The 27,274-nt window shown below is 39.2% G+C and overlaps 1 protein-coding gene across 8 annotated transcripts; it reads right to left on the bottom strand.

Annotated features, from left to right (window-relative positions):
• Positions 1–413: 413 nt before the first annotated feature.
• CMKLR2 (chemerin chemokine-like receptor 2) lies at positions 414–27,266 on the bottom strand. 8 transcript variants are annotated; one of them, XM_065840500.2, is made up of 6 exons: positions 26,854–27,266; positions 25,460–25,553; positions 23,185–23,259; positions 18,736–18,951; positions 14,473–14,619; positions 414–3,005 (listed from the first exon to the last, which is right to left on the bottom strand). In XM_065840500.2, exon 6 carries the CDS (start codon positions 2,987–2,989, stop codon positions 1,937–1,939), a length of 1,053 nt encoding a protein of 350 aa, XP_065696572.1. In that variant the 5' UTR covers positions 2,990–3,005; positions 14,473–14,619; positions 18,736–18,951; positions 23,185–23,259; positions 25,460–25,553; positions 26,854–27,266; the 3' UTR covers positions 414–1,936. The 8 variants fall into 8 exon arrangements, 7 of the variants coding, with proteins under 7 accessions (XP_065696572.1, XP_065696570.1, XP_065696571.1 ...); XM_065840498.2 differs by lacking the exon at positions 25,460–25,553; XM_065840499.2 differs by lacking the exon at positions 26,854–27,266 and having other exon boundaries at positions 25,460–26,816.
• Positions 27,267–27,274: the final 8 nt, after the last annotated feature.

Below are 27,274 nucleotides of genomic sequence, written 5' to 3'. Positions count from 1 at the left end.
TTATACTTTGTCTCAGAAAAAAGGTAATCTGCCTGCTGGAGGCTTAAAGGGCGATTTAACGACTCAAAGTAAGTACAATTATGGGCTTCATCCCCACTTTCTGTAAACCTAACTCCTAAAGGACCTGCTTCATCTTGTAATTAATGCACAGTATCCCTCCTGTGCCAATTCTTTAGCTGTTGCTTCTGCTAAGTCAGTTTTAGCGATTTAGTCACAGTGTATGATTTCTGATAATTTATGCTAGATGTGTATGTTCCCCCATTTGAATATCAAGGTTTGTATCAGCTATATAAAGGCCTTAATTCCTGTAGTTGAGAGAGTTAGGGCTTGCTTTCATCTTCCAAAATCTTTGGGAAGGAGCTGTTCTAAGCCTAGCCAGTCACTGCTGCTGAGAAAAGCAAATGAACACACTCTTTAGAAACAACATTTTATTACTTCACTTGGAGTACAGTCAGGAGAGTAGTGCTAATACATCATTCTTAGAAAGACGTCAGGGAACATGCGAAGAAAAACTTCAAAACAGTTGATTTAAGCACATTCAGCAGCACAGTGCCAAAATATTATGATTAGTTGCTATGTGCCAGGCAGCAAATGACTCAAAGGAAAATGCTGCTTAGGAACTTTCCAGCCCAAAGTTAAATACATTGAGATTCCACTGATCCCACCTGACTCTGCCAAACTCTGAAACCAAAGCCCAAAGAAACAGCCACAAACCACAGACTGTTTCTGTTTGTACAGCTACCAATGCTGGATAGGCTCGTGCATGCATATGTGTATAATATAAAGGCAAATATATTTACATATAAGGCCTCATTTACAGTATAAATGCTACTTAAGTCTGTTGGCAGGCCATAGAAACTAGGTAGATTATCTGAAAGGCAGTTTTATTCTATATACCTAGGCCAATAACAAGGAAAAAAAAAAAAACAGTTCAAATTCACCCAAAGCTTTATGCTTTTACTTACGGTGGAGTTTTATCCCGCATTCAACTTCTTAATTACATGGTATTGTGTCAGAAACTGGTCCACTCCACTTAACATGCATCTGCAGATATGGCTGCAGACTTGTAACAGAATATTGTTGAATTCACTCTGCCCATTTTCAGAAGATTTGCATTAAAGCAAACAAAACGTTATATTATTTCTTTACCTTTGACAGAGCAATAAAAAGCAACTTGATAGTTGTAAACCTCTTTAAGCCTGAAAATTTAAAGATAAAAAGACAACAAGTATGGTGGGAGGCCTTGAATCTCAGCTTCTGTAAGAAACATTTTCCCTCTTTGCACATTTCAAATGAGCCTAATACCTATATGAAACATCTGCTCAGTATTTTGCATCCAACTGGTGCTAAAAGCACAAGAATAAGTGGCCAGAAAACATGGGATCTCCTGTTTTAGTTTTGAGTATAAGAGCAATGGGAGAAAACACAATTCCAGGTGATTCCTCCTTAAGGCAACATGAGACAATTAGGAGTCAAGACTGTCACTAAAAGAGAACTGGTCCTGTTTTTAACAAAACAAGGACATTGACCCATTGATGTATGGTCACAACCCCTTGGATGAGAATTCCTAGATCAAGCATGTCATCAGTGATGGCAAGGAGGAATATTATTATTATGTGCTTTTTTTTATATCAATGAGGTATGGAACTACAACAAAACAACAGGATTACAACAACATTCCCCATCAAAAACCCAGTTAGAGGAATTCCACTTATGCTGACAACACTCAGCTCAGGCTGTGCGTGCACTGCAAATACACCACACCCTAACGACGTGTCCTTTAATAACTTTGCAAGGAAAGCAGCAAGTGCAATTAAGCCAGCTGTTTACACAAAACTGTACATGCAAAGATGCACATCTGACTGTCAGATGTACAGTCAAGACCACCTTCAAGTCTCCTGTCAGCTCTTTTGGAGAGGGATGGTGACAAGCTCAGTCACTGAGCAGTTTCACAATAGTGCCCGGGCGTATGGGTGTTGTCCGAGCTCCAGAGCTGCTCGCTGACCGTCCCTGAGCGGCTCACCTCCCACAGCGCCAACTTCAGCACCTCTGAGACCGTCGTCTTGACTTGGGCCTGGAACTTTTTGCTAATCAGAACGTAGAGGATTGGATTGAGGCAACTGTTGATGAAACCAAGGCCAGTGGAGAGGGGAATGCCATCCTGCAGCAAGTCGTGCAAGTTTTCATCGTGGTGAGCAGACAGCTCCACAATGCTGAATATGTGGTATGGTGTCCAGCAAACAAAAAAAGCTACAACTACAGCAATGATGGTCCAGAAAAGCCTGCTGGACGTCAAGACAGTTCTCCTCTTCACTTTGACAATCAGCAATGAGTAGCAAATGACCATGGTCACTAGAGGAAAGAGGTAACCGAACGCAAGCCTCACCCAAATGAGAATGTGATGTGTCAGCAGAATAACTTCTCTGTCATTCACATGGAAATTGTTGTAGCAGACGGTGACATTGTTAAGAATTGTAGCTGTGTCTCTGAAGTATAAGGCAGGGCCACCAATAATTGCAGCTGCCATCCAAATGATCCCACTAAGAATGAAGGTGTTCCTTACAGTCCGATACTTGTAGGAAAAGACTGGGTGGACTAGGCGGATGTAGCGGTCAAGGCTGATGAATGTCAGGAAGAAAACACTGGCAAACATATTAAGCAGCGCAATGAACGAGTTCATTTTGCAGAGCCACTTCCCAAAAGGCCAGTGGAAGCCCATTGCCACGTATGTAATATAGAGGGGCAGGAAGAGGACAAAAATGAAGTCTGCAATGGCCAGATTGAGGAACCAGAGTGTAGAAACAGATTTATCCCACTTAAAGCCCATAAACCAGATGACGATGGCATTACCTGGCACTCCCAGCAGAAATGCCACGCTGTAAAAGGAAAGGGAAATCATATGGGCAATGCTGAGGGAGGACTGGGGTGACTCATCTTCCTCAGACAGGTCGTAGAAATAAGAGTAGTTCTCAAAATCTTCAAATGTCATGTTGTACAGTTGCTTTCTGGGGAAGAAAAGAAAAGGAACAAAGGAGAAATGTTTTACTGCATTGAAAAGAGTAACCTGCAACTTCTTTAAGTTCTTTGCCATAAAAACCCCAAAACATTGACTTAGTTTCACATATCATTTTTTAGCTGCCAGGTGTTAGCACAAGGCTTATGGAGTACTTTGAAATGCTCAAATCAAGACACCACTTGAAATCTCCAGGAACTGTTCCCCTCGCTTTTACTTCTTAACACAGAGCACTGAGCACAGTATCACTGATAAATTTCTGCGAGACTGGCTGCAAAGTTTTACTGTAGTGTCATTTTTCTGGTCTTTTCTAGTCAGGTTTCATATTTTACTGCTGTGTTCCTATTTGACGCAAATTTTATGGATTGTATCTGTCAGAAATTAGAGAAGCACCAGGCACCTCTGTAGGGAAAAAAAGGACAGTTAAAATGCCAGGAAGCAATTTTTTACAAAATTACCACCCATCCACACCCCTCAAATTATAGTCAACAAATCACAGATAACGATTTCTCTAGTAACTGAAAGTTGAATAGGTTTACTCCTCTTTATCACATATCTATCTTTGTATCAAGGAATGCTGATTTTCAGACACATCCAATGTACTAGATTTCCTTAACGCAGAGAATGAAACATACAGAACATATTTCAGGGACTATACATACAATTGTGGTTTCTTTGAAAGAAAACCAAGCTTTGCAGGAGAATAACACACACTGAGCTATAGATGAAAATACGCGTTTCTCCTTTTTTAAAGACAGAACAACGGTCTCAGTTTTCTGCGGCAGAAGCTTCTGGAACTTACAAGTACAACATGATTTTTCACATAGGAATTTTCTTCTAATACTCCAAAGGAAGAGTGTGGGAGGGAGAAAAGCAGGGGAAAGGGGAAAAAAAAATGAATGGGAAAACAGACAGCAAACAGAGGTTAAACAGGAAAAAGCATTCAGAAGCTATGCGTTCGTTCCACAGTATGGACAAAACTGACTCAGAGCAAATATGGCAAAAGTATCTTCCACGGTCAAAACAAATATTCTGCTAAATTCTGTTAGCATTTAAAGCTATATTGTCTGGTTGGACCTGCACCCGAGAGCAGGATCCAACCAGCCCATGAGCTGTACTATGGGTGAGCCCACCAGTACAATTCTGAGCGCTAGCTGCATTCAGAAACCGAAATTCAGCCCGCATGTTTGGAACCCAGCCCTGCATTCCTGTAATTCCAGTAATTTTAGCATGCTAAGGACAACAGGAGCAGGGTCTCCTGAGTACGATGCCTGCAGAACCACATATGCAAGCTCGTCTTCATGTATACACCTTTCCCCCCCAAAAGTAGCTTGCTTATTTAGAGAGGATTACTCACATAAGTGAAGCTTGTGTGTTCACACACATCAGGAGGATAAAATTTCTCTTTCATATATAGGCAAGGGGAAAAGAAAAAAAGTTGTATAATTTTATATCTCTTGATCAAAAAAAAAATGTCATAAGATTCAATACAGCCTGTTCTGTCAAGAGGCTGTGATAACATTTGCCCTTTGCAATTTACATCAGGCTGAAGGAATGTTATTTGGTTTGCTGTCCTGATAAAATGATACTTATTGGGCGCATTTATGTAATTACATGCCCCTTGGGGGCAGATTCTGCACCAAATACCAGTACCACCCATCTGAGTCATTTTTTTCAAATAGCTTAACAGCTGCTGAGAAATAATATAAACAAGGAGCAGTACCACTAACATCTGGAACAACATTACATTTGGACAGTTTCAGGGACTGGTCAGGTTAATAACTAGATTTTTAAGTGTCTTTGCCTATATAAAGTCCTATACCTTCAAATTAAATACATGGAATTAAACTAAAGAAAAATCCGATTTTTCAGACTCTTGCTGATTAACATCCTGTATTTCAGTCACAAATCAATTTTGCTTTTAAGTTTCTCAAGAGCTAGCACAACGTGACAATACTTGGACTCAAATATTTCCTTTACATATGTGTAATCCCCAAATTTTTTTTCCAAATGGTGCTGAAAAAGAACCAATGATAAGAACAAACACTTCCCTACTGTTTAACAACGTTAATTTTACATTTAGATTTCAAAGATGATTTATAACAGGAGAAAGAAGACATACCTAAATAAATACCAAATATTTACCAAGCCTCCTGTAGTTTAAAACTCCTCCATCGAAAGAGCACACCTCTAGGATGTAATTGCTTTTCCAAGCTTGTGTTTTTCCTTATCTCTGAGTCTTTCAATGCAGTAACGCTAGCAGTGGGGGCAAAAAAGCAGGAGGGACGTTGCCTTCCATTGCTCCCAGTGCAGAGATGCTGAAAGCAGATTCTATGGCTAAAGCTCAGCAAAGACTGACAATTACATTTGCAAGACCCAGAAGCTGTTACCTCTGACATGCACATACATGAAGCACTTTATAAAAGGACTCGCTGTGTTGTGCCCTGCCCTGAAAAAAATAAGTAGTGAAGAAAGGCTGTGGGAGCTGGGTCTCTTTAGTTTGGAGAAGAGGAGACTGAGGGGTGACCTTATTAATGTTTATAAATATATAAAGTGTGAGTGCCACGAGGATGGAGCCAGGCTCTTCTCGGTGGCAAACAATGATAGGACAAGGGGTAATGGGATCAAGCTGGAACACAAGAGGTTCCACTTATATTTGAGAAGAAACTTCTTCTCAGTGAGGGTAACAGAACACTGGCCCAGGCTGCCCAGGGAGGTTGTGGAGTCTCCTTCTCTGCAGACATTCAAACCCACCTGGACATGTTCCTGTGCGACCTCACCTAGGCGTTCCTGCTCCAGCAGGTGGATTGGACTGGATGAGCTTTTGAGGTCCCTTCCAATCCCAAACATACTGTGATACTGTGAGCTATGCTGGTTCACATCAATAAGGACCCAGGTTTTTTCTTCTAGGATAACTGTTAACCATCATTCAGCAGGGATGTTTCTTCATGTTCTTGAAACACACATAGTTTTGTTTTTTACTTATTAATAAACTTTAAGAGTCAGACCTGTCTTGCAGTTCAAGTCTAGGTCTTGGAAGTGAAGAAATCTCATTCTAGTCCTTATTCTGTCACTGATTTCCTGTATGATCTTTGACAAACGGCCCAATTTCCAGGCTGGAAAGACTCGAGAACCTGTCTGCAAACAGAGCCTCAGTAGAGCAAACAAGACTTTCTGCCAGCAGTTTCCGCTTGGCTTTCAGGCCAACTGCTAGAAAGGGCAAGGGAGGTTTGGTGCAGTTCATTGGCTCAGTCCCCACTGGTCCAGGGCTGCAAAAAGGAGCCAAAGGGAGGAAAATATTTTCAAATCAACAGGAAAGTGCTTTTAAAGTCCTGGCAATGGGACTCGGAGGCAGCCACAGGTTACAGAACAGTGTTGTATTGCACATGGATGAACATAACTAACTTTAGACTTCATCCTGTCTTTTTTTTCTTAATAGTAAACAGAGTAAACAGCCTATGTAAAGTGTATGCTCAGTAGTTGTTTGACTGGCATCTCTTCCTATTTGCTGAGGTCACAAGCAGCTCTGGAAACTGAGCCTCCTTGATTGAGTTGCTTAATTATGAATACAGTTGCTTAATTTTAAGGAAATAGGTTTCAGAGTGTTTAACCCGGAGGTTTCATTTCCTGTTCCCTTCTGTAAAACAGAAGTTAATTACTAAACAACTTTGTAGGAATATCACAGGCTGGCACTTGGTGCTATCATCTTTTAAATCCAGGGAAGGAAAACAGAATCACCACGAAATATTGATAGCTCGTAAATCTTTCTAAAATACCTAGCCACAGAAATACTGGGAAGAGATTCTACCACGTGCTGTGTAAACTGTCCTTCTCTGAATCTCAGAGGGGAATTAGAGAATCTGATCTCAACTGATAGATCCATAGCTTTTCATTACTAGTATCTAGAGTTCACCACTACAGTATTTCATAAAATCAAATGAGCCATTCATTACGGCTCATAATGACAACTGGGACAAATGATTGGATATGCTTAAAATAGAACCATTTTTGTCACACTGTGAATGGCCTTCCAGTTACGACACGGGACCAGTACTTTGGACTCTATTTGTGGCCACACCACAGACGTCCTGTTTGACCAAGGGAAGTCGTTTGACCTCTCCATGCCTCAGCCCTGAGGTCACTGGAATGGCTTTGGAATGAAATCCCATTGGGTTTTCAGTCTAAAATAGGAGAACACAAACAGAACAGTTGCAATTTCCACTCACTTAACTTGATGCAAATTCTTCCTGGGGGTTTAAAGTTCTCTGAGCACCACACAAGTTGGGGTCCAACTTAATTATACTAGTAGTTTATGCCACATTTGGGCCACAGCCCACACAACCTCTCTCACACATTTGGTCTTCATTATTTTCAACATTGACGGAGAGGTCCAAGGGAAGAGCTTATGCATTGTCTATGTTAGTTAGAAGTTAACACAAATATTTTAGTGGAAGTCCCAAAATCTATTTGTTCAGCATCATAAACAGTGCTCAGAGCCTCTGACCAGCTAAATTGATTTAAGAGGTCACAATAGCAGATCCTGACTTAATAGGAAAGTTATGGTTTGCGGACTTGGCTGTCTCAATAGTTAACTTCATCATATTACAGAAACCCTCCTTTTAATGTCTTGATAAATAATTCCGAGCATATCACATTCCGTGTGTATGATCTATGGTTAAAGGAAAGCTTATTTCATTGATTCACTTCAGGTTCTGTCATTTGCAAGAATCAAATGTCGGAAGACAGCTGGTTTCTAAAAATGTCACCTAAAGACCTCTTGTCATACTGTGTCTCAGAAAGTTCAGATATTGAATTCATTTGAGAGCCCTCAAAAACATTTATTGGAACTTTTGAGGTGCTAAATTTTGAATTTATCTAGCTTCAAAAACACAAACAGGAAATTCACAGAGTACTTTGTCTGTAAAGTTCCAAACACAGAAAGCTGAGCAAGTTTGCTAGAGATATATACATATTTCTGGCAAGTATTTTACAAAGACATAAGAAAAGATCCTAAAACTCACAAGGTATACGGAGGAAATTACAAACTGTCATAGCCTCATATATCTCCCTCAAAAGAACAAAGCAAAGATGACCATGTGCCTCCATGTAGAAACATTCCTATAGCAGAAAGTGCCCGATATACCCAAACTACAAAATTAGATCATAGCTATGCTATAATTTAGGCCTAAAGCTGGCCCTGCAGCCAAAACTACATGGTCACAATATAAATGCATTTGTTCCAGCAGACAAGACAAGAACGCAAAAAAACATCATTCTCCATTATGTCTCTCCATGAAGCAGTGTTAGAAATGTATACACAATGTACTAGCTAGACATCTCCTAAAATTTATGCCAAAATCAACTTTGAGCAAGGCCAAACATGACCTTATTAGTCATAACACACCACGTCATCTGTGGTATTAAAGTCATTTGACCAGATAATTGCCTCAGAACATTTTACATCTAGTGAGTGTTACAGCGGGATTAATAAATCCTTACAGAGCAGACTCAGTTAACATTGGTAAAGCAATGACTTCAGACCAGCGCTTTTGCTGCCACAGAAATATTAAACAACAAATGGAAACCCCAACTTTATATCTAAATAATGCTGCCGTAAGAGGAAAAGTATCTACAGTAGGTCTGGCCTGAATATAACAAATCATCTGGACAACTGCTGCAACAGAGCAATGTACCATTTCCACGATCAGGTAACTCAATGTCTGCAACCAGCAACTGCGTATCATCAAAACTTCTTTATTTTCATGCTGAACCCAAGCGCTAAGACACCATCACGGAAGAAGTCACATAAACTCAGATGTCCTTGGGATATGCACTGGGAGAAGGGGGGCGTGCACTTAGTAACTATAGTTAGTGTCTGTTCCTGCTCTCATTTCCTTCAATTAATACAGCTAAAAGCAGAAATATCTTTTTTAATATTCCTTTTGAACATAAGGAGTTGCTGTAACTACTAAAATCTATCATGTGACCACAGCCATATTACAGCAGAGTCAAGAAAATGACAGATGATAACTGTGAAACACTTAAAGTGGCTGCATTCTGGGAAAAAAAAAAAAAACCTAAGCATTCTTACAAGCAGGTAAAAATAGAAGTTTAGGGAAACAGTGCCACTTGAGATTTAAAATATGGTCTTATATTGTATGTGTCAGCACTGCCTAAGTATTTACATAACCGGTCATAAGGTCTCAGTATTATTCACAGCCCTGAGTGAAAGTGGACTCAAGTGGGAAGCATCAACAGTCTGGTTTACAGAGAAGGTGGCTGAGAATGACCTGCAGGAAGTGTCTGATCAAACCAGGTGCCAAACCCAGAGTCCCTGCCCAGTGGCTCAACCGCAGTCACATCCTCCTTTCTGAAACCCAGCGCTCTCCCCTCGCTCCTGATGGAGTGGAGAAACCACAGCTTTACCTCTGGGAGACCTTCCCCTGCATCATTACACCCACTGTGCTGGAGGAAACCAGCACCTACCTAGGCAGCCCTTGCAGATTCTGGGGTTTTTCTCTCTACACTGAAAAAGGAACCTGGATCTCCACCATTTGCTTGTCATAGACATTCATGTGGCTCTGCAGGCCCAGGGCATGAGGCACATGATGACAAAGCCCAGAAGTTACACCATGTATCATATCAGCTGTGTCCTCAGCGTGTAAGATATACACAGTAATGAAGTATTGAAGTTTCACGTGTTTCCTATTCCTCCATAAATGCCACCAGTATTTTCTTTGGCTATACGCCACCATAATAACAAATTTTTAAATTAAAGTTTTTCAAGTGCCTCAGTTTCACAGTGACTGGATTGATAAGATAATGAATGCTTGTATTTCTAATCACGCTATGTTTTTCATGCAAAAATTATATGGAATTTGTATTTTGCAATTGTTTCATGTATTTGTGATTAAAGAAGATTTTTATTAGCATTCATATGATCATTACATGATCATGAAGCTCTGAGCACATTTTTAAATGGGTTTACTCCTAACCACAATTCTCTCCTAGCAGGAAGCAGCAAAGTGACAGCAGAGAGCAAATAGTGAATGCAAAGATTTCTTTCAAACTATCAACTGTTGTCTCAGCAAAATGATTAAAGCCAATTAAACATGTTAAACAACAGCCATTTTAAAGTTACTGAATGTTAACAACAGGTCATTACAGAAAAAAATAAAACAACGCTCTCCAGCAAGATACAATCTATTACACATACAGTAAGAAGAGTTAAGAGCTAAGCCCAGAGAAAATTAGCAACACAGCTCATTCCTCGAATATGCCTTGTTATGTCCTACTCTATTTCATATACTAATTTTCCAGTCACTTCTAACAGTATGTTTGGTTATGTACTGCACTCCAAATTGAACTCTGTTCTTTCAGGTTTATTCTACTGCTCATTAAATCTACATCAATGGTTTCTCCTAGCATGACTGTTATATTGCCATGGTTATACTACTCTTGACACAAACTCTCGCATGGGTTTATCAGAACATCCAATTCCAAAATAATGCTAGTATATAACCAAAACATTCCAGCTGATAACATACTTTATTTTGTCCTCTCAGTTAATACAGTAAGATCACTGTGTCCAGTAGACTGTCTGCTTCTGAACCAGTGTTCCTCTAATATTCCTACTAATACAAAGCTAATTATTTTATTTACTTTAAGTTCAAGTCTAAAATAAGCACTGCCTGTATTCCTGCAAAACTGAAAAATTCATATTGTTAATACAATTTCAGCAAGCTGGATATTTATCTGTGTCCCCAATGCGGCACTGGGAACACTCCCTAGCACTGATAAGAATAGATGGCGTCTATGATTAAGGTGTTAAACTAGAAGCTTAGAAATACTGGTTTTACAGGCTTCCCATATTACCTTAACAAATCACTTCTTTGTCATGTTGAATGACTCCACCAGACATAATACAATACCCTCAGTTAAGAGTTTAGGGGCTCAACAACACACTACTCAGTTTTCTTAAATGGACAACGGTTCTTAACAATTCCAAAACATCTCATTTAAAATGATGTGGTGTTGAGCTCATTAAAAGAAGATCACTAGAAAGAAATGGGAGTGTAGAAAAGGATATTGCATTGTACAAGACTTAGTACTCACCGTTTTCTCTCCTCACCTAGAAGGCTTCAAAAGAGAATCAAACTACTGTGCCAGGCTCACACTTGCTGAAAGAAGCAAGTATTTTATGTTTGGAAAGTACCCAAAGACCCTGGCCTTTGAGATCAAAGCCTCACTGGATCTAGGTACTATAAGCACATCATGAGAGATAACTCTTGCCTTGTTTATAATTAAACAGAATAAACAGATACAAGAGTTGGGAAAGGAATAGAAGTATCTTGCCCAAAGCCAAATAGCAGATTCAAAGGTAGAATTGGAGGCCTTACCAAGAGAATGAAGATGAAAACTTCTTTTGTGGATAGACAGAAAAGGTGCTGGTTCTGATACTTGTTCCCTGTGGTTCTTGAAATACATCCTGTGAGAAGTATCAAAAAAGGACGAGAGCCTGAGCTGGCAAAGAGAAGTAGGAGAAGGCTGCAAACTCTTTGCTAGCTACTGTCTCTCGCAAGGGCTGGAGAATTTCAGAATGCTGGCTTTTGCAGATAAACTTTGCCAACAAACCTGACTTGTAGCAATGCGTTTTGTTAGCTTGCCTTTGAGCCCACTAATGAAAAAGTATTCTATCTGCAGCAGGTCTGTTCAGTTCATCTAAAGAAGTGTAATGCAGTAAAATGACGGGACAGGTATAAGAGAACTGCAACAAGCCAGCAAAAATTCTGTCAGGAAAGAACAGCCATGGGCTGATACAGGGCTTTTAGCTCCTGTCTCCAGACCCTCAACCTCTTGAAGAGAAGCTACCAAATTAATGTATACTGTGATTAAGTTATAAAAGACGTACCCATCATTAACCAATTGACAAGAGATCAATGCTTTCTGACCACCTGCAAAACGAGGGGATGTTTTTCAAGTTTTAGATCCTTCTGCATAACAAGAGGGAGACAGAAGATTAAGTAATACATTGTTTAAAGGCAAAGTGCTTAGTTTATATTTAACTAATAATTAATATATGCATTGTAAGTAAGAAGCCAAACAAGTGTAACTAACATCAATTATTCCTTAGTACAGATGTGTGTCAAAATCTTAAAAAATTGTAATGCATATGTAATAATTATGTGAATATAAGCAACGCAAGAGCATCCAGTCTTTGGAGCATTTGTGGAGGATGATCCCCAGTGTTCCCCAGCGCTGATAGAATAAAGAATGCCGCTTAACAGTATAATTGACTCTACTGTTTATTTCTCCGTTTCACTCTGGAACACACACAAGGTACAAAGAGCACAGAATTAGCTGAGCTGCCCTAGAAGTACTACATGCTTCTTTTGCAGACACTGTAAAAGTGTAAAGTGTGGGAGAACTGATCTGTGCATGATGGCATCTTCCCTAAACCCAAATATCTCCTGAACACCACCCACAGCAATCCCTTCTGGTACCAGTCCATGAGAAACCGTTCCTCCTCCTCAGCTCTGCCTTGCAAAAGCCAGTGACAACAGAGCCCTGCGCTGTGCTGGAACTGCTGACTTCAGACTGAAGGAGCACAACTGAAACCATTATCAGAAACAGTTAGTGAAAAAGAGACAGACAACTAGCTACCACGGTAAGAGAGACAGCTGAACTGCTGGCACATTCCATAAGAAAAAAAATAATAAATAAGCAAATAATTCAACAAACTACAACTCCCTGCAAAACTACTCGCATAGTGCTTGGAACAGTAGAGGTGTTAATAAAAAATTAATATCTAAGAACAGATCATAAACTTCAAGCGATCTTTAAAAAAAACATAAGAAGAAAATTCCTTAAGACAACTGGCTTTATTAGGAAACCAATACAGAGTTTTCTCTTGAATCAGTCTACCAGAAGTAAACACAAATCTAAGTTGCTCATTAAGTTGTCAGCAGAGAATAAAGTTCTTAAAATCAAAAAGAAGAATTTATAAAGTATAGTTCGTACAAATTGTGTTATTGTCATCAACAGTTTACCTCTCCCAACCAGTGCCATAAAATTCTGCAGCTAGATCCTGCCTAGGAATCCTTATATAGTTTCCCTGATTTAGGATGCCTCTCCACAAAGGCAGTTAGAGAAACCAAACGATACATTCATTCTCCAGAGTCAAATAACTTCCACTACGCTACACTCAAAAATATTCTAAGTGCAATAAAAATGGACTCTAGTATCACTCCTAGCACATATAAAATCCCTCGGATTAAAGTAAACTTGGTGGGACCTCTAACCTGTCTGCCTGGCATAAGTGGCTGATAATGTTTTAAATTAGAATGGAAACTGTGGTGACACTAAACAAAAGTAAATTTGGTTATCAAAATATTTGCATTTCCTAGTTCAGATAAGGCAAAACAAGAACAGGATGCTCGTAAAAGTAAACTGTCACAAGCACGTTAATCCCGAATCAGCTTCTACAAACCTCATCTGACAAATTCCTTTACCCTGACCTATCCTCACTCTCTTCTCTTTAGATATGAATTAAGAAGCATTTCAAATTATTCAGCAACACAATTTTATTCAGCTAGAAAGCAAATGCTTTTTAATACTTAGACAATCTATACATCATCTGTAAACCTACAAAACCAGCTCTGAGACATTGTTTGGCTTTGCAAGGTCACATTTAGAAAGGTGACAGGGGACAATGACACGGAGGTGGAATCCAGCCCTGTCTCATGGTGTGGTAGCACGTAAGGCTGCAAATCTTCTTGTCACTTCCTAGGAAACACCCTTCCATGCATTTAATGACAGCAAGATCTACATCCTACATTATTCCACAATGCTTAGGGAAAACACACACACCTTCCGGCTCAGATCATAGAAACCTTTTTTAATTCTGCATGACTGTAACTCCTCAGAATTATTTGTTAATCTGCTTGAGTTGAAATTATTTCCAGTTTCTGTTCAGATCAGAACTGATGTACTTATTTCCACTGGGAAATACATATTTCTACTGGAAAATATTTATTTCTGATTATTTCTACTTGGGATTGCTCCATCTATAGCAAACATACTATCCCTAAGCAATAAAAAAAATTAAAACCAACACACAAGGGGAGGTGGGGGGAGACAGAGGAAGAGAGAGAGAGATTTAAGTCAGTCACCATTCTCCGACAGGATAAAAGACTCCTTGAAGTGTGTATAAACACATTCAAAAGTCATTAAAAATTAAATTCACACATACTTTCATATCTTTTCTTGCTGCAGGGGTTGTTCAATGTAATCTTTGAAATTAATGAGTATTACATTCTTTCATCCAAGAAGCATTTTTAGTCAGTATATGCTACATTACCTTACAGGATTTGCCTGCAAGTGGTGTTGTGGCTGTAGAAATACATTATTTAGAAAGAAGGGAAAGAAAGATTTAAAATATAACCAAGAGGTTGACCTACCTCGTTTAGTCCTTTGAAACCAAATGCACTGTAAATCAGGGATGTGAGCTCTGTAGCAGGAGGAAGAGCAAAGTGATCGCAGAGTTCAGAGTGACTTCAGTGTGATTCCAGCTGCTTCACTTGGCTACTGCCTCCCTTCTAATAAAGCTGCGGAGTGATATAACACCGTGTTTGTTTTCAGCTGAGGAAGTTGTTTCCAACTTCCCTTGGTTTTCTAGACCCAGTTTTAAAATATTGGCTTTCTGTATAATCCCAGTATTTCACCAAAAATAAATGTAGACATGTGAATGAATCATTCTGGTGAGTGGCCAAGCAAGCAACAGATGTGGTGGCTGATGAATGGAAAGAGACCTTACAGTTGTAGGCTGCTTTTTGTTATGCAGAGAAGAGGTTGAACAGTATTTCTTTGTAAGCATTCTGGTTTATAGAAAATCATGTCGAATGAGCAGAAAGATGCTTAAAAGTCACACTGAAAGCATAATTTTGTAACTGTATGCTGAGATCCATTCGTTTTGTGTTCATGATCAGCACATTAATCCCTTTTTTTGAGTCAGAGAGAAGTGAGCTCCTCAGAACATCACTAATTAGCCCCTCTTTCTGTCAGTCAGGGCAACACTGGTCAGAAATTTGAACTGGGTTTTAGGAGACTTGGCTCAATTCCCAGTTCTGTAAAGAGCCTGCTGAGTTTTTGTGGCTAGAACTCATAATCTCCATGTAGCTTAGGTTCCCAGTCAGTAAAACGGGAATATTATTCCACCAGTATCTACATACCATATCTTCACCTGACTCTTGATGGTACTGCATTCATCATAGCATTTTAAATCAGCTGAGCATCTGTCAGTCTACCCTTACCAAAACTGAATCTTCCAGTGGAAGCAATAATCTAACAGTAGTGCTCCTCTGCAATTAATGAAAAACATGTAAAATGTCCAACCCTGATTGAATCTAGTCAGCTCCAGATTTTCCAGATAACAACTCTACCAGTTCCAATGAAAAATAGAAAGAAAAAACAAATCAATCAAACAGAAGAGCCAAGTGCTCTGTAACAAGCAACAGCATCTGGCTAGCAAGGCTATCAGTTTTAATCACAGAATGTCAGGGATTGGAAGGGACCTCAAAGATCATCCAGTGCAATCCCCCTGCAGGAGCAGGAACACCCAGCTGAGGTTACACAGGAAGGTGTCCAGGCGGGTTTGAATGTCTGCAGAGAAGGAGACTCCACAACCTCCCTGGGCAGCCTGGGCCAGTGTCTGTCACCCTCACTGAGAAGAAGTTCCTTCTCAAATTTAAGTGGAACCTCTGTGTTTCACTTTGAACCCATTACCCCTTGTCCTATCTATCATTGGTTGTCACCGAGAAGAGCCTGGCTCCATCCTCCTGACACTCACCCTTTATATATCTGTAAACATTAATGAGGTCACCCCTCAGTCTCCTCTTCTCCAAGCTCCAGAGCCCCAGCTCCCTCAGCCTTTCCTCACACGGGAGATGCTCCACTCCCTTCAGCATCTTTGTTGCCCTGCGCTGGACTCTCTCCAGCAGTTCCCTGTCCTTCTGGAACTGAGGGGCCCAGAACTGGACACAATATTCCAGGTGCAGTCTCACCATGAATATTAAGCACCTCTCCTATGGTCCACAGATCACAGATTACCTTAACAGGAACCAAAACCTTCCAGCAAAACTACTCTTTGTCTTTCCTCCATGACAGCTCTTCCCATTCTGCCAATATAACTTAAAATGCTGACAGCTTGTACATGAGGGGGAAAAGCTATGAATGAGAGGAGGATGGAGATTTTGCTACAGACAGAGTCCCTGCACCACAAAGGAAGTATAGGGGGCACGATTCCTGTGAACATAGGACATAGGAGACGAACATATGGGTTGCCTTAGAAAAGAGTATAGAAAGACTCAAGTCCCTCATGGTTTGTCACCTCACTTGTTTATTCCTTGTTTTTTAAAGATTTCCTGTTTTCTCTAGGTAACTGATCGGTGAACCTTCACTGATAAAAAAGCTCCTTTAATGGTAGTTCTTTCGTAAATATTGGGATAGGTTAAATATAGGCACAATTAAACAGCTCATCTGCTGAGGATTTTTGCTTGTAATGGCACACAAGTCTGTCTCCAGGTACCTTGCCAAATCCAGTCATTGTAAGGCAGTTAATTCAAGCGCTTGCTCGGTTCTATTTCAGCAGGATAACAGAGGAAATTACTGGGTAGATAATCCTGATACACGATCTACAGTAAAAGAAAAAACCTCAGCAAGCAAAGTAGAATCCCACATTTGCCAAATGTTCTTCACCTTCTCAGTGCAGGTGTTGTCCCAAAACATGGGATCAGTACCCAGCATGCAGATTCCAAGTTACATGCAGGGTCGAGGTATTTGTTTTATCTATTTACTTTTCTGAGTAGGGGGCGTCTTTTGAGTCAGAGGTTACGATCTGCCCCTGCTGCCTTCACCTTTCCCCTAGTTCCTATACTCTTTATTTCGATCTTGGCAATCTTTCATCCTTTGGCCACTAAAACTTTGCATTCCTTATTTTTTTTCCTATTTATCCTTCAGGGGAGAGTTGAATTTCAACCGAAGCTTCAAACACGCAAGCATCTCTACATAATACTGATCCTAAAGTCTATGCAATAAGTAGTTACATTTACAATCATATAGCAGCAAAACTGATTCAAATTGCTTATTCAACTATATAAAAATTCAAGAATCAAGACATCATAGGGAGCATTTTGGAGAGTGCAGGAGATTCTAGCAGTTTTGGGGTAGTGAGGAACTGTCCTTAAGGGGCTGCTTCCTTCACTCTACCATGTACTGTGGATGGTAGTTCAGCTCCTTCAGAACCAAGGGAGGTTTAAACCTCACACAGCAACTTTCCTCACCCTTCCTACCACTGTAGCAAATATAAATCACAACTGCTAAGGATCCAGAAGATGTTTTGTGGAGACAAGTCTCCATATATATACATATATATTTGTTTTCCCCCCAAGAACAGCAGATTGCTGTATTTAAACTATTTTTCTACCAATCTATCCATCTGTCCTACCTAAATTTGCTTCTTTTCAATTAAAAAGGACTTTTGCTCTGACAAGCAAAAAACCCCAATGGGCACAGCATAATCTGATCAGCATACATAATGTATCTGGGAGAAGAAATAACAGAATTTGTTAGACACAATTGCATTTAATCTAAAAGGATTTTGTTCTGATTGTTTTCTGTTCAGAGTTAAACACAGCATTTTTTTTTTCTACAGTTGTGCTTACCCACACTGGGAATCTTAAGTCCCTGAAGAATGCAAACTTGGGCTCTAAGCCTTTCCTTGTTTTAGTTCATTCTATGTTCAGACACAGTAAAGCTGGAATGGTGAGTCCCACATTACATGACCTTTTAATATACATTTTCATACAACCCATTAAGCATTGACATAATTTTATGAGTGTGATCTTTCTGTGAAAGATACATGTTTGGAAGAACACTAATGAAAAAAAGTGTAGAGTATTGCATCTGGGTAGGAACAACCTCAGCTTCCATTATAAATTGGGGAATTAGAGAGCAGTGTAGGGGAAAGGGACCTGGGGGTCCTGGTGGAGAGCAGGGTGACCATGAGCCGGAACTGGGCCCTTGTGGCCAGGAAGGCCAATGGTACCTGGGGTGGATTAGAAGGGGGGTGGTCAGTAGGTCAGAGAGGTTCTCCTGCCCCTTTGCTCTGCCCTGGTGAGACCACATTTGGAATATTGTGTCCAGTTCTGGGCCCCTCAGTTCCAGAAGGACAGGGAACTGCTGGAGAGAGTCCAGCGCAGGGCAACAAAGATGCTGAAGGGAGTGGAGCATCTCCCGTGTGAGGAAAGGCTGAGGCAGCTGGGGCTCTGGAGCTTGGAGAAGAGGAGACTGAGGGGAGACCTCATCAATGTTTACAGATATATAAAGGGTGAGTGTCAGGAGGATGGAGCCAGGCTCTTCTCGGTGACAACCAATGATAGATAGGACAAGGGGTAATGAGTTCAAACTGGAACACAAGAGGTTCCACTTAAATTTGAGAAGGAACTTCTCAGTAAGGATGACAGACACTGGCCCAGGCTGCCCAGGGAGGTTGTGGAGTCTCCTTCTCTGCAGACATTCAAACCCGCCTGGACACCTTCCTGTGTAACCTCAGCTGGGTGTTCCTGCTCCTGCAGGGGGATTGCACCGGATGAGCTTTCGAGGTCCCTTCCAATCCCCGACATTCTGGGTTTCTGTGAAAAAAAAAAAAAAAAAAAAAAAGGTACCTTGTTGGCTTTTCTGTCTTCTCCTTTTTCTACTTGGAAGCTGTATTTTATTTTGCCATGCCATTTGTGCTTTTTCAACACGGTAAGTTAATGAAGTCTTGAAGTTTTTACTCTACATTAAGCGTAGTCCATGCTAGAGCTATAGTGAAGAGGGACACGATTTGTGAACATGCAGTGCATGTGTGACTTGCAGAGCAGAGAAAAATGACTTTAGACCTGATGGGAAAATAACAAAGGAGAGCATTTTAATACAAATAATAGATACTATGTTGTCCAGCAGTGAATAAACTGGGTCTATTGAAAAGCAAATGAGTTTTAAAAGCACTTCTGCTTCTTCGTGTTTTTTTTCTTAAACTCTATAAAACAAAACAAAAGCAGAGGATGTATGGAAAAAAGAAAAGATAAGGGGAAAAACCTTCAGAAATATTTTACCATATTAACCAAAGCACAAATTATAAAGCAGTTAAAAAAAAAACAACCAACCAAACAAACAGAAAAAACCCAAACCAAAACAAAGTAGCTTAAATTTACCTGGATTACCAACAATTGCATGATAGTTCTGATAATTGGATCTTATCAAGCTGCCCATTAGCATGTGCAGATAATCTCAGCAGTACCAAACACCCCAGACTAAATTCCACGTGTGCTAATTCAATTAAATTGTACCAACCATGAATTTGCAAATTAGGTCGAATAAAAGATACTTGTTTTTTTCTCAGGGTTAAATTAAGCTGAATAACACGAGAAAGACATTACTTACCTTTTGAGGATTCAGCTGTTTACAGTTCTTTTTTTTAAAAAAAAAAGAACAACACAATTATTCACTGTTCCTTTGTCCTCACTGTTTGAATTAACACCTCATCGATTACAAACCCCTCTGGGAAGTTTAAGTACCTGGCGATCAGGAAAAGGGTAATTTCCTCCCTTCCTGTGAAAATAATGACTATTCATGCCCACCCTTTTGGTAAAGCTGTAATGTTTACTTGTGGTTGAACTGTCCACTATGTACCATAGTCAGCAACAAAATTCTCCAGCGACAAATTTAAACCAAACCACCTGATGAAGGGAGGATTGGGTCAGGCAGGCAGGTCCACATCCTCTTTCTGTGCTGATATTAGAAATCTGAAGATTTTCATGTATAATATGTTGGAGAAATTCGGTAATTTTGCATAAAACAGTATAATTAATCTATTCAGTAAAACACACAAGTATATAAATTAATTGCTATACGTGTGACGGTTGGACTTGATTCTATGATTCTATATACAAACAAGTTCAAGCAGGATCTTTAAAAGCAGCACTTTATGTAACTCCTGCAAACAAAGCAAGCAGGGTGAAATCATGAATATTGGAGAACAATTTCCAAATAACAGAAAGAAAAAAACCAATTATTTTTATTATGAAGAATGACACTTGGAAAAAAATACTATTAGAAATAGCCTTTTTTTTGCCGCATGGATTTTGCTTTTATACTGGAGGTTTTTTCTCATTTTCCAAATATAAGAATAATTTTCTACATAACTTTCAGACCACAGCTATTCAAATTTTTTATTCATATGACAATAAAATAAGAGTTTATACCTGCCACTCAGATAACACTTGAAATCCGTAGAATTTTCAGAGGGTGTCTTAACAACAAACTTTCTGATATGTCACTGAGTGCTAAAGATTATGGTCACTGAACACCTAAATAGCCAACTTGACAACAGTATTTTTCCATTTTAGCTAAGGCGCTGTCTCCTCCCATACAAAGGAATGCCAGTGTTTGGAAAAACACTTTCAGAGAGAACTACAGAGATTACAGGAACAAAAATGGGGCTATGCAAACGATTGCTGTTTCAATTCATATTTCATAGTGTTTACTACTGATATAGGGATTAATCAACTTGCACCTTTTCACCTCACATAAATTACCAGGAACTAGAGTCGCATAGACAGGTCTTAGGTAAAAAGCCCTCAACAGGGAAGCCAGAATTTACTGATATGCATCTAATTTACAAGATACACAGTCTCAAAAACTTCCCAAAGCCTGTTTCAAAGAAACCCAAAGCACAAAGATGAACCTGAGCTATATCTCTTCAGGGTTTTAGCTGCCTTCATCCACTCGGGAACCAAGCCATTTCCATAGCTGCCTACACATGTTCTTTAAAATAACTTATTTTCCATTTAGAGCAAGTTATTAGAAGCTCTGAAAAACACTTTGCTGGTTAAAGGCTAAGTCTATAAAGTTAATATTAACTCTTCAACTGCCTTCTATGAAAGTGGAACTAGCACTGTCTGTAATAACCGGACAGTGGGCTCAGGGAGGGAACCACAGGAAAGCAGTCTAAGCAAAGACACAGCTAAAACCCCCAATATTTATTTGTCCATTCTAGTTCTACTCCTTAATGAATTAATTTTAAATCCTTCCTATTCTGCACCTTTTTTTAGGAAGACTCTGTGCCCATGATTCAGCACTTACCATGAACGTAAATATGCAGTTTACATTAATGCAGATACTAGAATTGCAGGATTTTCTGTAAAGGCCATTTAAGTAGATACTTGTATTTTCAAGACAAGTAGGTTCTCTTCTTTCCAAGAGAAGAGAAGGGAGCTTGTGGAGAAGGGAAAAGCCATTTTTCCTTTTCAATGTGAGAAACCAGACAAAGGGGAATTACACTGATCATGTGTATCTTGGGTGCAAATCAGAAACTGAACTCTGATATCAGACTTCAGAATTAAAACACAGAGCATCCAACAACATGAATGAGACTTCTGGCTCTCCTGATGGACCATTAAAGAGATTAAACTGATCCAAAGAACCATTGCAGTTCCAGTATAGTACGTGAAATGCCGAATAAACACAAATCAAATAAAAGGCTTTTTGTTCAAGAGTTCTTTTTGTCTCTCTTTTCAATTTTTTCCATGAAAAAGTCTCTATATTTTCACAGTATGGGAGAAAGAGTTTTCTTTCAAAAACTGATGTTTTTGCTTATCAGCATTCCTAGCCTAAAATTAAGTTTTGTCCTTGGTGGGGGGAGAAAATCAACCACACACACAAAAAACCCCACACCACCAAACAGAACTACTCTTGTTTAACTTCTTGCCTTTTTTTTTTTTTCTGAATAGGATAAATAAATCTTTCTTTAAATTATTCCCAAGGTAAAGCAAGGTAGAGAGTCTGCTTGCTCTCAGATGTAAGAAAATATCTTACGTGGTTTATCATGGGAACATTAAAAAAATTAATATGATGTAGAACAGCCAGTGTAGAGGAAATAACGCTTACTTAACTGCCTTGGGAATACATTTTGACCCCACCTTAAACTGACTGCAGAATATCCAGTGACTCAACATAGTAGTGTATATATTTGGAACTCACTCCTATAACTCACTCCTATACACTACAGACAAGGAAGCTGCAGAGGTACTTCACATTCAGGATCATCTTACATTCATCTACATCTATTTAAAACAGTTCAACTGAAATTGATGGATATACACATTTAATTCAGAATATTCCAAGGGGTCAAGGCAGGTTCTCAACTACTGGGAGCTTTAAAATTCTTGAAAACGGAAATCATAACCCTCCAGGAAGCTTCGAGAAGACCCGCTCTTTTGTTTCAGAAATACATGAGTAATGGGAATCAATACTTACTTTTGCAAAAACACCTTGGAGTTCCTACTATGATAAAATGTGAGGTAGGCTAGAAGGGACTAATAGCCATCTATTATGCTTATTTAAAATATTTCAAGACTCTCACATTAGCATTGGATTTAAAAATCCACATCAATTTTGTACCATATCTATAAAAATAAAAATAAGGATGGTCTAAAACATGCTAATCAAAACATTTTGCCACACAGATGAGAATCATTCTGTTCTAAGTGTATTTCAGCCACATTATCTGACTGTGGTTAATACAGGAACCTATTGGTCTTTCTGTTCCCATCTCAGGTTGTAGAGCTCCCTTCAACATGGGGAAATTGAGTCATTTTACAACTTTCCACTACATTTTCCAGCATGTACATTTCAGAAATTATCATGTATTTCCAAGAAATTTGGTAATGAACAATTGCATTTGAAAACTTGGCCAATTTTCAAGGGCCGATTTGACTATATCAAATCAGACAATTTTCAGATCCTTGTTATTTTTGAAAACAAACATGAAAAAAAAAGGGCAAATAGAATTGAGAAATTCTGAGGCACTTATTTTTGAAGCTAAAAAAATTTCCACGCACAACATGAAGGTCAAAGAATATCCTGCAATTCATGAGCAGTCACCTACAGGCAGCCCCAACTGACTTCCTGACTCTGTCCTTTGTGTCACTTCTCTAGAAAAACAGGCACAGATATTTCAGAGAGATGGACCAGCTGAACAACCATTAGCAGAAAACAGAACGTAACAATGTAACTCACATTACAAAAGGAAGGGAAAACTCATCTCTGGATCATTTTTAAGTGAATTTTACCTGCTCCACAAGAGGGTTGGCTGGACACCAACAGCACATTTTCTCCACGTTTTCTTAGGTATAGTGTGTCTAGTCCTGGTCCGGTAAAGAAAAAATGCATGCAGTGTTAGAGCCATGGCATACAAACCTTGCAACTGCTGACTTAATTTCTTTGCATTTTCTTTTCGAGCAGAAAGTCCAAAAAACACATTAATTCAAGCTAATTGACAGATTCAAAACAACTGCAGTGGTGTTAGGGTATGGATTTTAGATGTAATTAAGAACATCACACAGAAACTTTCTGAAAACACTGAATTTTGCAGCCATACTGTTTGAAGTGACACATTTAGAATTGTCTCATCGGATGTTCCTTCTGGATGACCTGCCAGCAAATGGACAGCAAGAGTAGCTGTAATAGCAACAATAATGTGCTCTGGGATACGCAATAATATCTCAGAAATTTGCTCACCACTATTGTAACAAAATCTCTGTATTCTCCAAAGTATATGTATATGGAAATGTATTATTAAGAGCCATTTTAGTGCAAAAAAAGGGTAAAAACCATGCAACTCTGAAAACATAAGTTCATGAAAGCAGCATCATGGCCTTCAAATAACAGTCACAAAAGACTTAGGGAGAATTTGCTTCTAATGAAATATGCAAAAAGATTCAAACTGCAAAGTACTTCGAGCAACCTTTTAAATATGAAATACATTATTACAATTCTTGGTCCATACATTTAAAAAATGCTTTTTATAATCCGCTCAGTCTAAAAGGTATTTAAAACTTCTTCCTTGGTCCCTACACAATCATGATTCAATTATAACACAACTGCTAAGCTTCTTGGTTGTTTCAGTGATAAAGTGATTGAAACGATAATTTAAATTGCAGGGTTTTTAATCTTAAGAAGGTAATTCTGGCAAGAGAATGAAAACCAGGAAGGAAAACGTTAAAATTAGAATATCCCTTAAATTTGGGGATTAAGCTAATATCCCATATCTTGGGGATATTTTTATTGTTATATCAGGTTAAATTGTTATTTTAAAATTTATAAAACCTTGAGTACAACACACACAAAAAAACCTCAACTTCAGATAATGAGAAAGTGAGCAGAATGACCATAATAATTTTTAAAAATACATAAAGATGTGTTTTTCTTTCTGGCTTGCATTTAATTCCAGTGTCATACCAATGCAAATAAAAGACCATTGTTATTTTTTAAAAAAACATATCTTTTTCATTTTATATTTTTCATATTTATAACAGAGAAAATAAACATGGAATAGTAAAGAGTGTAAGTAAAGCAGACCAAATAAAACAAGTGGTTCTACCTTGAGAAGCGATTATACTTGCCTTTTACTCAGATGAGGAATTATTTTCTTTTACTTTGAAAACCCTTATCATTAAATACAACTGAACTGATATTAAAGAAAAAAAAATACATGCACACAAAACCCACCAAAACCCAAAAAACTAAAAGAAAACCAACACAAAATACCATAGAAGAACATATCGTTGCTCCATTTACTCTGGTACCAACATTGCACAGTGGCAGCATCAGATTGATCAGAGAAAGACAACAAAATTATTCGAAGAGAATCTTACACTTCTTAGTAATTAAAGGCTTTAATGTAACACCAGGCACTGTGAAATATCTGTTCTAGCAATCCATCTTTGCAGACATTTAGCAAAAGTACTCTCTGCATTGCTCAAACCCCAGCCCTCAACTGCTGTCAGTTACATTTAGCTCAGATCCTTTGAAGAATTTTACCAAAACAACAATTTAATGATAAATTACACTTTCAAATTAGAATGTACAAAGCACATACGCAACAAGCTGAAAATGTAGGCAAGAGTTTCCTGCCAGCTAGTTTTACCAACCTAGATTTTCTTTTGTTGCATTCTGTCTTTACAGTCTGAACTCAAGTGTTAGAAGAAATTTGAGACTCTTTTCGGGAAAATAGCTGTTGTTCACCTCTGTCAATTTTTCTTAATGCTTTGCAAAGGTGTAACCTTGACATATATTTGGCTAATGGGAGTGGGAAATCATAGCAAACCAAAGCAAAGGTAGAAAGCAAAGCACGGAAATGTGCACGGGACAGTTTAGGGACAACAAATAGATGAGTATAGATACCAGAAAAGAGAAAAGAAGTCTGATGTTTAGACCAGGAGAGAGACAGATTTTTAAAAGTGGGGGTTTGTCAGCCCTGCTTCAGTGCTCATACACAAATGTGAGGAGTAGGTGCCTAGGAGGAGAGAGAAGACAGAGGGAAAAGGATCTCTCTCAATATCTTACCTGGGCTTGAATCAAGGTGCAACCTCAAGTTCAGAAATTCAGAAAGAGCTGAAAGCCAAGAAATACTTGGCAAGACAAGCCTAAATTCTGTTATCTTTGAAATATAGTCCAAAAGATAGAACATTACATTATATCCTTGCAAGAACATTCAGGAACATTCCAAGGACAAGTTATATGGCATTGTAAGACAGACTCTCCAGCCTTCTCTCTGTTAAGCAGGACTTCTGTTTTACATGAGCCATTCTGGAAAAGTCAGCAGCTCAGCTAAGTAACTGAGCTTACCTTGTTTCAACAAGTTACGAAAGGTTAGATGAGCCACAGTGACTCACTAAACCTGCTATAAACCAACACAAAGGTATTTTAGCCTAAGATAAAATGGTTCAAAGTGCCCTTGCCACACACGTTTAAACAATGCAGCTCTGCTGACATGCAGTAACTTGGGCATGTGCCTGAGCTTTCATGCATGTAAATCTTCACAGAAACACTGCCTCTGCCAAATTGTATGAGTGCTCCTTACAACTCTCCACTCCTACCCATAAGATTCCATCTAAAACTAGGTTTTCACTTGTCCAGCACTGAATTCAAAAATCCTTTCCGTGTTAGTGAAGTGATTGATTCCCCAATATACACTTATGTCTGCCAAGATGTCTCAGTTAAGCTATTATCAGTTATTTCCAACAAAACAAAAGTAGCTGAAACGAGTACAGTATGATTAGCAGATCCTGTCAGCCTTTAAAGGCAGAAATATTATGTTACACATAACAAATCAACTAAAAAGTTTCCCCCTCCTCTTCTTTTAAATGAGTTCCAGTTTTGCCAAGTTCTGCATTACACTAGGCAACAAAATATCAGGCAAAATACCAGGAAACTTCAGTTTTGTATTAAGTACTTTTTTTTTTTTTGTCTATAAAAGCAGTAATTAAGGTAGCCCACTCCTAAACAAAACCCTTCTCCTGCAGTTCTTCCACTTGAGATTTGTGTTCAATTACTCGCTCAGCGTGGGTGGACGTTTCTAATCTTTGGCTTCATAATCACACAACAGCGTCTTTTTACAACAGGTTCTGTTTAAATCTTCCATATTACGGCACATTTGAGATGTTTTTTTCCCCCGTTGCACAATCGAAGCCTGTATCTGCACCTGTCTTCACACATAAGGGTGTTGATTATCTCTGGGCCTGCCCGGAATGCTTAAAAAAATCCTGCCGCTTCAGCATAATGAGAGAAATATGCAATAGCTGGTTTCCCACGGGAAATCTGATAAACGTTAAAAACTTGCAATTGAACACAAGGGACTCTGAACTAAGGTCGTGTTATTAAACTCATTTCTGAGAGAAAAAAAAAAGGAAAAACCAACCAAAAAAAACCTCAACAAACACCAAACAAACAAAACCCACCAGATCCAGCATGAACTCAAAGAGCCAAACTAAGACCTCTTCGTGATAACTGACAGGAAATGAAGTGTAAATCCGTTCTTTAGATCATGAAACGATACGCTTTGAAGGAATAACCAACTACCACGGCTGTTGAAATAAAAGCTATCGAAGATGCGATCTCCCAAACGAGACAAACTCTGGCCGTGGCTGACAAACGGACACAACCCCGCGCTTTGCTGGAGGTTTCCAGCGCCTTGGCTGCGGGAACCGAGGCTTTTCGGGCCCCGTTCAAGCCGCGTTAACTCAGCTACGGGGTAAGAGAACTTCAGGCGCGCCTCGCCCGAGAAAGAGGAAGGACAGGAGACGGAGAGAGGCGCCCAAAGGCGAAGCAGGCGCAGCCCGCCACCCCTGGGTGGGAAACAGTGGATCCGCCCCTTCCCCG

This window comes from Patagioenas fasciata, chromosome 7 (genome assembly GCF_037038585.1).
Source record: "Patagioenas fasciata isolate bPatFas1 chromosome 7, bPatFas1.hap1, whole genome shotgun sequence".
In the NCBI taxonomy this organism is placed as follows: Eukaryota; Metazoa; Chordata; class Aves; order Columbiformes; family Columbidae; genus Patagioenas; species Patagioenas fasciata.
This window is presented reverse-complemented; position numbering and strand designations above follow the sequence as displayed.